The sequence below is a fragment of the Xyrauchen texanus genome, chromosome 17 (genome assembly GCF_025860055.1).
Source record: "Xyrauchen texanus isolate HMW12.3.18 chromosome 17, RBS_HiC_50CHRs, whole genome shotgun sequence".
Taxonomy (NCBI): domain Eukaryota; kingdom Metazoa; phylum Chordata; class Actinopteri; order Cypriniformes; family Catostomidae; genus Xyrauchen; species Xyrauchen texanus.
Genome location: NC_068292.1, coordinates 16,212,283 through 16,226,114, shown reverse-complemented (window position 1 = coordinate 16,226,114; position 13,832 = coordinate 16,212,283). Strand labels below are relative to the sequence as shown.

Here is a 13,832-nt window from a genome sequence, read left to right as displayed (position 1 = left end):
GAGAAGATAAAATCAAAAGTGCCTTTTACCCCGGGGGGACTGTAGCCCTTTTGTACCATCCTGAATCCAAAAATATAAACATCTTTGCAATTATATGTTAGATCTATTGAAATCTCTCAAGGTTGTGAATTCTGGATTGCTGTAGGGGAAAAGTCCACAAATGCACATGAAAATATTTATTTGAAAATCAAATAGTCTCCAAGATCATACAAAGGGCAGAGTGTCATGATATATATATATATATATATATATAATATTCAGAAGCCTTTATTAATGGCATAGCGTAAATAAGCATTTTATGTTATGAACTTCCCCTTCAGTCTTCACCCTTACATTGAAACCCACCCAAATCAGCATCTAGGATTTTGAAAACACATGGTGAATTTAGAAAATATTGAAACTGTTCTTTCTGTCATACGTTTGACTGGAGGAAAGCTTTAAAGCATTCTAATGCATTAAGGGCAGGGCTGTCATTTGATTGGATGATGCAGATGTTCTGCACAAACAAACACTTGCCTTTCTCTCGTCCTCATTTATTCATTTCAGATAATTTAATCAATGGATAACAACGTGATATTCCACACCTTTAACAAATAAGTTGTGCGAGACTACAGTACGTTTAGAACAATAATAGAGAAGTAATTGTTAAGCAACTGTGCACACACAATCTTCTGCATGTGGCACTTATTTAATGGACAGAAAACCAAGCACGAAATTAATTGGTTTATGATGTGAGACCTTTATTAGCAGAACATCATGTAATCATTCACTACACTTATGCGAAAACACAATATTTACAGAACAAAACACCTTTCGATAAAAAATATTTTAGAATAATTACAATCAGCTTGTTGAACATATAGATATTCTCTTGCACATACATTTATAGAACATCCTCCTTCATATGTACAGTGTTATTCCTCAACACTTATTGTTGTTTTTTTTTTACAATATTAAACAGTGTAATTGCAGGGAAATCCCTGTTCAACACAAATCACCTATTTGAAACAATAGATGTCCCATGTTTACATGTTAAAACTTTATTCATAAAGCTTTATTTTTTTAGTTAAATTAGACGTATGTTTTTCCTGGGATGCTTTTAAATAGCGTTCAAATCAAACTCCCTGTGGAGGAGTGAGAAAAGTGGCAAGAGAACCAATAGGGGGGATTTGATTTCTCTGTCCGAATTCAGCATTTCCTCCATTGAGAGAGAACAAAATGGGCACGGGAGAAATCTTGGCTGGCTTCACCACATGTTTGACAGCTGACATTAAATTGTTTACATATTAAGATTTAGTAGCTATTAGTTTCAGTGCTGCTTTGCAGTCCCCTCCCTTGTGATTGGGCCTGATGTGTGTTGGATTCCCTGGTGAAGCCGGGCTTGGCTTTGGATGGGTTCAGTGCACACCTGTGAGAGAGGAATGAATAGAAGGGGTGTGTGAACTGTCTGCTCCAGACTGACTGGCACCGCCAACAAAACAGAGAGCATGCTTGATCAACAACCCAAAACAAACCAGGTCGAACAACAAGTGCATTGCTACATGGGCCTTCACACACAAGCTCTATCACAGCTGCATGCCAACCAGCCTGGACACTTCAGCCTGGAGCTACTGCCAAACCCCTGTTAGTAAGAATATTTGCTATACACTGGACCGTTATTGCGCAATGTACAGCTGGGTCTGAGTGGTTGCCAGTGTTTTAGACCAGTCCAGCCAGAGCGGAAAGCACAAGAAGACAGCATTCATACTAACAGGAATATTATGGTAATAACTTCGATCCATGCGGTTTTTACTGTCACGACTCTATTAATAATACCCATTGCAGCTGCATGTATGTATACTGCCAGCTCTTTTAGAAACCTGTTTCCCAATTATCCAGACAGTTCAGCCCGTTCTTTAGTTGGGAATGACTGAAACTATGTAGCTGTTTTGGTGTTGCTTTCCCCACTGCTGTGTTCCCTTGTGTTATGTTCAAGGTTTTTTTTAATAGTTTCAATGCAGGCCGCTGTGATAAGTATGTCATTAAAAAAAGTCTGCTTGGTGTATTTAAGATGCACAAGCCACCACTGCATTGTTGTGACAAAAGAAAGTGTCAATAAAATTATTTAATTTAGAGTGGAAATGCACAAAACAAATCTGATTATTCCATTTATTTCTATTTGTTTTGTGCTGCTGTACAGCTGTGATGGGAAACAAGCGTATCATAATGAAGAATTTAATAATGGCTCTTCTTACAAAAAGCCTAACATGTGAGAACAATATATAGAAGTTATTTTCATCAGACCCCTTAATCAACCCGACTACATCATTTTAAGTCTTAGATCAAGTAGAAATCACTCCTTAAGGTAACAATTGCAGGCTACATAGCCGAAAGACTCTTTTTATGACTGTATTTATATATGATATTTGTTGTACTCACCAGTGTGCAACATCTCAGCGACACAAAATTGAGTCGTCCTGCTTATTGACACCCGTTGTCCTCTGAAAGCAAAGTAAACAGGTGCATTTATTCTTACTGCAGATGTGGATCAGGAGAGGTCACATACAGTACGGGCAACAATAACCATCAATAAGCAATTGTACATGGTGCCAGCTACTACAAAGTAAGAATGATCATGCATTAAGATAATATACAATAAATATAAATGCATATATACATATATATGAATGTATTTGATGCTCACATACAGTGTAAGATTAAATGTAGCCTAATACGTATGTTGGCTATTTATATCTAATTATCTATAAAATATCCGAAATATTAGCTAAACTGAAATTTGAGAAGAAATAATATGGTTCAACATTTTAGGAAAGAACAAGGAAACAGGCCGCCAGCAGTCTACACAGCATCTCGTTTGGTCTGGTGCATCAACAGCAGTTCATAGAAATCCATGCGTAATGAGGCTGCTGTGCACAGCCAAGATAACTATAGTCCTTTTAATGCCCATGAACTGAATCTTTCAGGTCCTGCTTACCTGCTCTGTGTTGATTTGTGTGAGAGGGGTCCGTGTGGAGGCGGGTGGGCTCGTCTGTTTCAGAAGAGTCGGGTGCGTCTCCAACGCCAGCTGCAGGTCCAGAATGTAGTCAATGACATGTTGGAGGATCTCCACTTTACTGACTTTCTTATCCTGCGGAATAGTGGGCACCAGGCGCTTGAGTCGGCTGTAGCAGTCGTTCATGTCGTACTGCAGGCAGAAAAGATCCTCCTCTTCCATTTTGCATCGGCTGCGTTCCGACAAATAACGCAAGGAGAGCTCACTGCAGCTTGAAGAAACCTTGTGAGGGCGAACCGGTGCGCTGGCCTTCATCTTTTAAATAAATAATAAATAAATAAATACGCACAGCTAAATATGGAAATAAAATACCCGCGCACTGGATGCAACAAAAAGGTTCGTTTTAGAATGTGATGTTTCGATGCGCAAAATGCAATTGAGTGTACGCGGAAAAGGAGCGCAGTTCTATCCAGAGCACATATACTCTCTGACTCTAAACGCACAGTGTGAAACAGCGGATGAGTTGAGGCTGGTCCTATATAGAGGAAAAGGGGAGGCGCCACACGCCCGAGCTTTGACAGTCCTGCGCGAAACACCACCGGTCAGTCACGAGCTCCCGTGTAACTTCGGAGGGTCGCGAGCAAAAATAAAGGGCTGAAACGTCTCTCTGTGTATTTGCTTTTGTTAATGTGTGTGAGTGGATTTATTTATGTCTGTTTCCAAATCAGAAATACAAAGATAACTCTTTTTAAAAATGATATGCATTACTAATTAATTAGCAAAGATTATTTCACTGTCAAATAACAGGGCATTAATTATTATACATTCAAAAGATTTAATATGTAAACCTTTGTATTTAGTCTACATTGTCATAGAGGCTAGTCACTAGTAGTCACACTATTTACTCCAATAAATATTTCTTAAGGTATGCTTATTTTCTACAAATCAGTTTCTGTATCGCCTTAGACATCAAAGTCTTTGCTGCTGCTGCTAATGCCAAAAAAATAATAATAATAAATAAATAACAATACCATGATCATTGCACAAGAAAACAAGAAAGAGTTGATTTAGCAAATGTTGGCCTTTTGTGACAACATGCCACACATCTGCCTTTCAACTCCACTCATGCCCTTTATGTCAATTTGGTCAAATGTAATTAGTTAAACAATAAAAACACACACACACACACACACACACACACACACACACACACACACACACACACACACACACACACACACACACACACACACACACGTTGTGTTTCCATGTTTTATGGGGACTTTCCATAGACATAATGGTTTTTATACTGTACAAACTTTATATTCTATCCCCTAAACCTAACCCTACCCCTAAACCTAACCCTCACAGAAAACTTTCTGCATTTTTACATGTTCAAAAAACATAATTTAGTATGATTTATAAGCTGTTTTCCTCATGGGGACCGACAAAATGTCCCCACAAGGTCAAAAATTTCGGGTTTTACTATCCTTATGGGGACATTTGGTCCCCACAAAGTGATAAATACACGCTCACACACACACACACACACACACACACACACACACACATACATACATATATACACACATATATATATATATATATATATATATATATATATATATATATATATATATATATATATATAGTATATATTATAATTACAGTTTTTAAGTAAGAGTTTAGAAAAAATATATTTAAACAGCTCAATCAATTTTTAGATTAACACAATTTGCATGAGAAGTATCAGTCGGGTTTCAGAAACAGTCGGCATTGTTAAAAGTGGTGAATGATTTCAGATTGAATACTGATATGAGGAATGCATCAGTACGTGTCCTTTTGGACCAAAGTACCACTTTCGACACTGTAGATCACAATAATCTGCTTAACAGACTTGAGAACCTCATTGGCCTTTCAGCATCTTAAATTGGATTAGATCATACGTTACTGGAAGGCATTTTTTTTTTTTTAAATTAGGTGACTGTCCCTCTACGAAACATGACATACTATATGGTGTTCCACAAGGGTCAGTTCTTGGACCACTTTTATTTTCATTGTTTTTGTTTCATTGTTTTCATTTCACTTTTCACGGTTAATGTAATGCACTTTATTCTGGCTTCCCTTAGAGTTGAATAGAAAGACTGCAACTGGGGCAGAATGCTGCAGCCAGAGTGCTTTCAAGATCCAGGAGGAGAGACCACATTACACCAGTTTTAGCTTATTTGCATTGTTTACCCATTAAATACAAGATTGATTTTAAGGTTCTTTTAATTGTTTTTAAAACACTTAATGCTTTAGCATTAGGGGTGTACTCACTTTTGTGAGATACTGTATAATACTACTGTTAGAGAAAACAACCATTTGAGTAATTGGACCTTTAACTCAAAACCTATTACAAATTAAAATTAGATAAGTACCAAGCATTTACATTTTTAAAAAGCATTTGAAGACATATCTTTTTAAACTCAATTTTGTTTAATCTATTTATACTTATATTCAATTTGTGTGTTTATAATCCTGATGTCCCTACATTGTTTTCATTCTTTTTTTCTTCTCCTTTTTTTTTCTTTGTACTGTAGGCCTGGAATGTTAGTTTTGGCCACATAATTCACAAATAAGTAATTACAAAACAAATTATTCTAAAACCGTTTTGAACCAGTATACAGTATCTCACAAAAGTGAGTACACCCCTCACATTTGTGTAAATATTTGATTATATCTTCGACAACACTGAAGAAATGACACTTTGCTGCAATGTAAAGTAGTGAGTGTGCAGCTTGTATAACAGTGTAAATTTGCTGTCCCCTCAAAATAACTCAACACACAGTCATTAATGTCTAAACCGCTGGCAACAAAAGTGTGTACACCCCTAAGTGAAAATGTCCCACCACATTCCCACCACCATGCTTGACTGTAGGCAAGACACACTTGTCTTTGTACTCCTCACCTGGTTGCCGCCACACGTACTTAACACCATCTGAACCAAATAAGTTTATCTTGGTCTCATCAGACCACAGGACATGGTTCCAGTAATCCATGTCCTGTGGTCTGCTTGTCTTCAGCAAACTGTTTGCGGGCTTTCTTGTGGATCATCTTTAGAAGAGGTTTCCTTCTGGGACAACAGCCATGCAGACCAGTTTGATGCAGTGTGCGGTGTATGGTCTGAGCACTGACAGGCTGACCCCCCACCCCTTCAACCTCAGCAGCAATGCTGGCAGCACTCATACATCTATTTCCTAAAGACAACCTCTGGATATGACGCTGAGTATGTGCACTCAACTTCTTTGGTCGACCATGGCGAGGCCTGTTCTGGGTGGAACCTGTCCTGTTAAACCGCTGTATGGTCTTGGCCACCATGCTGCAGCTCAATGTCAGGGTCTTGGCAATCTTCTTATAGCCTAGGCCATCTTTATGTAGCGCAACAATTCTTTTTTCAGATCCTCAGAGAGTTCTTTGCCATGAGGTGCCATGTTGAACTTCCAGTGACCAGTATGAGGGAGTGTGAGAGTGATGACACTAATTTAACACACCTGCTCCCCATTCACACCTCAGACCTTGTAACACTAACGAGTCACATGACACCGGGGAGGGAAAATGGCTAATTGGGCCCAGTTTGGACATTTTCACTTAGGGGTGTACTCACTTTTGTTGCCAGCGGTTTAGACATTAATGGCTGCGTGTTGAGTTATTTTGAGGGGACAGCAAATTTACACTGTTATACAAGCTGTACACTCACTACTTTACATTGTAGCAAAGTGTCATTTCTTCAGTGTTGTCACATGAAAAGATATAATCAAATATTTACAAAAATGTGAGGGGTGTACTCACTTTTGTGAGATACTGTATAATACTACTGTTAGAGAAAACAACAATTTGAGTAATTGGACCTTTAACTCAAAACCTTGTGTGACAACTTTCCTATGTTACAACTATAGTTTCTATAATAGGCTATTTGTGACTGAACATGAAGCACTGATTTAAGCCTTGTTTGTTTATAACATATCAATGAAAGTTATTCAAATGTATCACCATGCACAAACTACTGTGTGAAAAGGAAAGTCTCACTGAAAGAATTAACTGACTCATGAGCTGTATTAAACAGCTCTGTTTAAAAGTTAAGCTTCTGTAGATACTTTTCTTTCAAACATTCTACAGAAGAAATTTTTGAGTAGACTTGAGAAATTACCAGTGTGGCATATGAGTGTAAAAACTCGCCTTAACAAGTCGCCATTTAGCCTGACTCATTTCATTCATTTTAATGTACCACCTTTGCTATAGAGCAGAGCATGTTCCCATGGTCCAGATCTTTTCTGTCCTCACAGTAGATTCTCAGACGGACTGGCGCCAGTCCCGTGATGCTACTTATTCATCCACCTTCGAATAGCCTTTCATCCGTGGCAAGTTGCCAAGGCGATGAAATGCCTGGCTTTCAGCTCCCCTCTGGCGCAACAAGTTAAAATCCGCTTTGCTTTCCTCTCCTCTTCCCAAGCACTTTGATACATGGCATCGTGTACAGTTCTGCCTGGGTAGAATTTGTATGTGTGTGTCTGATATGTATTCGCTAATCATGACTCTTTGTCATGAAAAATTATCCTTGCCTTCTGCAGGTGGGTTGGCCGAACACTTTCCAGCTTAGCAGGTGCAAAGACTTTGCAAATAGTGCTATCCATCATATCCTGAAAAGGGTTCTTCAAAATGTAGCGCTGGCATCCTCCTTTGAAAACAAAACCACTTACGATGCATATAGCCCAGCAATTATCACATCACAACAGAAATCCACAGCACTGCATTCTTGTTTAGTCAGAAGAACTTGCTTTAGTTGCTAACACTTTATTTAAAAGGCACCATGCAAGGCCACTAGAGGAATGTTTACCACATCATACACCTAACTCTATTATGAGAGGGTTTGAATGGATCTGTTTTATTCAACATGCTGTTTGTACCTCTTCACTGTAATATGACTAATTTTACATATCTTTTGATTGGCTTTTTTTGTCTAGAAACACATTTATTCAATAAACACAATTGTGTTTTGTGTATTGCTAGTTATGGCTCCTGATCGTGTGCCTGGGGGGGTTGTGTCCACTGAGATGAACAGAACACACTATCTCACTATCTCTTTCAAAGACAGCTCTTCAAAAGAGCTGAGTGTATGAATCTTTGATGGTAACCTTTTCCTGAATTCCTCCACGTTTCTCTTTCTTTATTTCGGCCCTCAGGCAACAGGATACACTGTAACATCTGATGTTTTTATGCACTGTTACAAAACTTATCAAATATTTCTTTTCATCCTTAACAAAGATTAAAAGATCCTTTGTGAACTGCGCCCTTAAAGAATGGACGAATGTCAATTTTATTAAGGGGAAAACCAACCTCTTGTAATGAATACGTCTTGTTGGCAGCTTCTTTATTTCAATGAGCTAGAACGATTTTTGTACATATGCATATTGATCTAATGCTTTTGTTGAAAGATCGGTAATGCAATACAAGGATCAAAACTTCATATGTACAGTGCAAAAGATAATTTTACAGGAATACACAGTATTTATCTGAAACTGTAATGAAACCAAATTGCATATAAATTCAATGAAAAAAGCTTATTGTGGCCACATAGAGATAAAACTGTACAATGACCATGCTATTAATGTCTTAACAAATATCCCATACAGAGGACATATTACTTTTTTTTTTATCTTAATGCTGCTTTCACTTCTGTAAAATGTTTTGCTTTAACTTCCCTATTCCAGACGGCTGTGAGGATGCAGGCATAACAATATTAATTGCTTATAGTCTCACGATCAGTGGATCCTAGTGCGCCATAGTACCTTGCTATTGTGTTATTGCTAAACTCAATAGCCAGACTAAACAAACCCTCCTAATGTTCAATATATGCTTTAGCGCACAGTTTATCTTGTGCATTTTGTATGTGCTTCAGTTCAATTTGAACAGTAATGCAAACTGTTGTCATTGTGATATGTGGTTGATGTGTTGTTTTTTTTGTCTGTCATCATTGGTGATAAAGTTTATTTAGTGGGTCTGCTCTCTCTTACTCTTTTGCCAGACACCAGATCTCTTCTTCATTTACACAGGTGCTACGGTATTTACAGAGAGACCTGTGCAATCAGTTATTGTAACACTCTTACATACCCTCCACCCACCTTACAGTTTAAGTTTCCTGCCATGCCTTTACAGTAATGAAACTGTATGCAAGCCAATTACAGGTTCAAGGTCAGTTTTACATTTCAGCATTGAACCTACTAGGCTCTACTTAGTGGCCAAATAATTGAAATAACTGTCCAGTACATTTCATTAAAATAAAAATTATTGTAGCATTAAAAATCGTTCAAGTATGTGTGAGAAAGTCAAAATGTTGAGATTTAGGTACATATTATTTATTACACATGTTTTCTGCTTGCATCGAGAAAATAAATCAGGCATGCTCTGTGTACTTGCTCTTGAGTTGCTTAAATTATTATAAACAAAACTACTGCCCATCTAGGTTATTTACCTATACATTCAAGTTGTCTCTCTTTCCAGAAGACAAGCAGAGAACAGCAGCATATCAAGACCCATTTGTTTATTTTGTGCAGTCCTCTTTCCCTCCAGCTCATGATAAATTATGTTCACAGCTTGAAGTTTTTGCTCTGGTAAATTTTCCATCTGTTTTAGTTTTATGGTGCTGAACACACATTACTCTTTTGTGTAAGTAAATGCTTACTTCCACATTCACTGGCTGTTATCAGGAATTGGTCAGTACCTGTTCCTAATATTGATTAACCTATTTGCACTTTTCAGGAAACTGCAGAGTACATGAGAAAATCTTCTTGGCCTTTTATGTATAAGTGAGAATACTGTAAGATGAGATATGAAGATCAAGCTTACAAGGCCTCTGCACTGTCAATGTTGAGATTGACCATTGAAAAAGTTCTTGAAAAGTTCTGAAATGTGGCTCTAAACTGGTGAGTTGCAACCCAATAGTGAGTCACAGGTCTATCCTGTTGGGTTCTGGACGGAAAAAATACTAAATGTGAATGATAAAATGTAACTGACCATATAGTAAAACAAAATAAATAGGCTTATCAACTTTAAAAATTGCCAACACTGAAGATATCTAAAATATCGAACAACTTGGCTTTTATGAATAGGTTCACTTTTGATCTGTAACCCGCACAAGAAGAGACAGTCACAATGTAAGTCAAAAACTGCGTTTTTATTGCAGGCAGACAAAAGTACAATCAAGGGGCAAATCCAGTGAAGAGTAGTCAAGGGGAGCGAGAGGTCGAAGCCGGGGAATCGGAGAATATAAATGGGCAAATCCAAAGAGAGAGTGGTCAACGAGAGCGTAGGGGGTCAAAGCCGGGGTAATCAGAATCAGCGAGACGGGACTAGTGGGAGCAAAAGACAGGGGAACAAGGGGAGCTGGCAAGCTAAGGGGTAAACGAGAGGAGTACTAAACTAGACGAGACTAGCGGGGGGCAAAGAGATGGGAAACTAAACACAATAACCAACAGGAGTGAGACGAACGGGTTGTGAAATATATAGGGGCGAGTGCAGGTGTAAACAATGATAGGTGATGAGACGAGTGCAGGTGAAACTAATGTGGTGACTGAGAGCGGGCGCAGGTGTACATAAAGTTCTGGCCATTGGGAGCGGGCATGTGAGCCCGAGGGGGGAGATAGTGTACGAGCGTGTGAGTTCGTAGGAGCAAAAACGAGCGTGCAAGCTCGAGCGAGCAAAACGGCTGTGGTAGCCCGAGGGAGCAAAACGAGCGAGGAAGCTCGAGGGGGCAGAGCGAGGGAGCGGGGATCGTGACATGATCACTTTTGATACCAACCAATCAAAAAAATGTTTTTAAATGAACACAATACAGGCATGAAATTTTAGCTAGCCTCCCTTTCAACAATTTATTTTAAGAAAAAGTAAACATTAATGAAAAAATTTGGTTTCCTCATTCCATATTTACTAAAGAGCAATACAAATAAAGGATGTGTGTCAATAACCAGTAATACGCTTCTGCCTTCTCATTCCAAACCTGATGTTTTTATTTCTTTCGTGGTACACAGAAGTTATTTCCCTAATTAAATCATGGGGTTAACTTAGGAAAAATAGTAATACCATTGCTAGTTGATTTGTATATTTCTTTCTCTAAGGGAATAAAGTAGTATGTTTTTGTACGAACCAACATGTATGATTTTTTGTGACTCAGCAGTCTCGTACTATTTGTACGTCTTGTTATGAGACCAGATTGGTCATGCAGTCATTCTCACTCTAAGCAAGGTATTATTGCACAAACTTGATGTCACTTGATAGAAGCTTGCTAAACTCGGCATACGCCAACATGGGCAGGTTATGTGACATCCTTGGAACTACTGTATAAACAAAACTATGCAAAATTAAAGAACATATGACCCTGACTACACTATATATGAGTTCACTTGCAACGAGAATACACTTATCAACCACAATGTGTTTCGTGCAATTAATTATTGACTGCCGAGAGCATGAAGCCTTTGAAATTCATGATACATTTAGGAATCAAAAATGTAAATAAGTAATTCACCAATGTCATGTTATTAATTTTAGAATATTGTTGGGACTTCAATAATAATATATTTCAATGTTTGATTTTAAGAACATTTTGTTTACTTTTGTATGATAAACAATTTTGATACTGTGTTTGGTCGCCAAAGTAAAATCTGGGTCCTGAGGCAAAACCAGTTGACAATCACTGGGCACAGTTATAATTTTTTGTCTTTAACTGTAATTTAAAGCAGATTTTATTTCTCAACAAACAAACTCTCCTTTCCATTCCTTGTAATCCCTTTCTCTCTGAAACACAATTTTTTTTCAGCAAAGGTTTTCCCAACACACTCTCACAACAAAATCATCAGGATCCGTATGATATTGTGCGTCTGCACTCATTTGAATTCCTACGATTTTCACTACAGCCAATGACGTCCCTGGACATGGTTTCTATCTAATACGTGACAAGTTCTTGTTTCTGTCACACATAACCGGTTCCTATCATGTTTACACACTCTACTGATTGGTTAAGTTTAGATAAGGGGTTTGGGTAAGGGCATAATATTAATAAGTATGTTCTTAAAGGGTTTGTTCACCTAAAAATGAAAACTATCCCATAATTTACTCACCCTCAAGCCATCTGTGGCAGCGGGGGCGTGGTCAAGCGCCCGTCCGGGAGAGAAAAGCGGTAAGGGCGCTCACACCTGAGCTAAATGATAACTAACACCTGTGTCTAATTTCAGTAACGTGAGGAGAGCGGCATAAAAGGGAGGAGCGACGGAGCATGGAGAGAGAGAACCAAGGAAGACTGTCTGATGTGTGATAAAAACTCAAGAATTAAAAACTTACCCCTTAAGTTGACGTTTGTTTCCGTCCCGTCCTTGAACTATTTCACAGTGGTGCCAAAACCCGGGACTATTTTTTTTTTTGGTTACGTAATGGAACCAAGTCGCCCCATAGAGTCCTCCCAGCTGGCGGAAATCCTCCAGTCCCTCGCTAATCTCCATCAGGGCCACCAACAAACCCTGCTTGAGCTCCGGCAGGATCAAGATCGGCGGTTCTTCGAGGTCATGCGGGCTCAGGCAGAGGACCGACTCGCTATCCGAGCCTCCTCAGCCAGGAGGCTGCGTCAGCCCCAGCCGCGACCCCGGACACCCACGCTACGCTGCCCCCGCCCATGTTACAGAAGATGGGGGTGGCAGATGATCCTGAGGCCTTCCTCGACCTCTTTGAGAAGACGGCTGAAATCTGGGGCTGGCCGCCTGAACAATGGGCAGCCCGGCTAATTCCTCTTCTGTCCGGGAAGCACAGCTCGCGGCACAACAACTGCCAGCGACGAGCCTCCTGGCTTATTCTGACCTGAAGAGGGCCATTCTGCAGCGGGTTGGTCGGAGCCCGGAAGAGAATCGCCAGCTCTTCCGGAGTATGAAGCTGGAAAAATCCGACCGCCCGTTTGCGTTTGTTCAACGGCTCCGGGACGCTTGTCGGCGGTGGCTGCTCGCGGGGGACCGCGACGTCGAGGGAGTTATCGATCAGGTGGTACTGGAGCAATTTACGCAAAGACTGCCCAGGAGAACGGCGGAATGGGTCCAGTGCCACCGCCCGGCGTCGCTGGAGGCAGCTGTGCAGCTCGCGGAGGACCACCTGGCGGCGATCCCGAGGGCAGATGAGCCCTCCCCCTCTCTCTCTCTCTCCCTTCCCCTGTGTCTTCCCCTGTTTTTTCCCCCCCCCCTGTTCCCTCTCGCTCTGCTCTCTCCCCAGGACCCGTTCCTGCCACCCGCAGGCGTGGAGGATACAGTCGACCAGCTTCCCGGTCGTGGGAGAACCCGCCCAACTCTTCCCCGTCTTTCAGTCGCTCTCCTCCTCAGGTGGTGGCGCCCGCCAGCACGGGTGCGGCCGTGGCGCCTGGGCCGGTCTGCTGGAGGTGCGGGGACCCGGACCACTTCCGGGATCAGTGTCCGCTGATGGAGGTGGGGACGGTGGTGCGGGTCTCCGATGTCCCGCAGGCTGCCCCCGGTCGGGCTGGAGCGTACCGGATCCCGGTAAGGATCCAGGGGGGTACATACCAAGCTTTGATGGATACCGGCTGTAATCAGACCACCATCCACCAACGCTTGGTTCAACCCGGGCTTTGGGCACAGCTAAACGGGTGAGGGTGAGGTGTGTGCATGGGGATATTCACAAGTATCCCATGGTGACTCTGGCAATTAAATTCGGGGAGAAAAGCATAGTGTGGAGGCAGCGGTTAGTTCCGCCTCACCCATCCGCTAATCTTGGGTACTGATTGGCCAAATTTTAGAAATGTATTAGAGGG

The 13,832-nt window shown here is 40.6% G+C and overlaps 1 protein-coding gene across 1 annotated transcript; it reads right to left on the bottom strand.

Annotated features, from left to right (window-relative positions):
• Nucleotides 1-724: 724 nt before the first annotated feature.
• On the bottom strand, nucleotides 725-3,486 carry LOC127658228 (DNA-binding protein inhibitor ID-4-like). Its single transcript, XM_052147406.1, has 3 exons — nucleotides 2,975-3,486; nucleotides 2,419-2,480; nucleotides 725-1,408 (listed from the first exon to the last, which is right to left on the bottom strand). The coding sequence occupies exons 1-2, from the start codon at nucleotides 3,305-3,307 to the stop codon at nucleotides 2,433-2,435; spliced, it is 381 nt and encodes a 126-aa protein (XP_052003366.1). The 5' UTR covers nucleotides 3,308-3,486; the 3' UTR covers nucleotides 725-1,408; nucleotides 2,419-2,432.
• Between the last annotated feature and the right edge of the window lie 10,346 nt (nucleotides 3,487-13,832).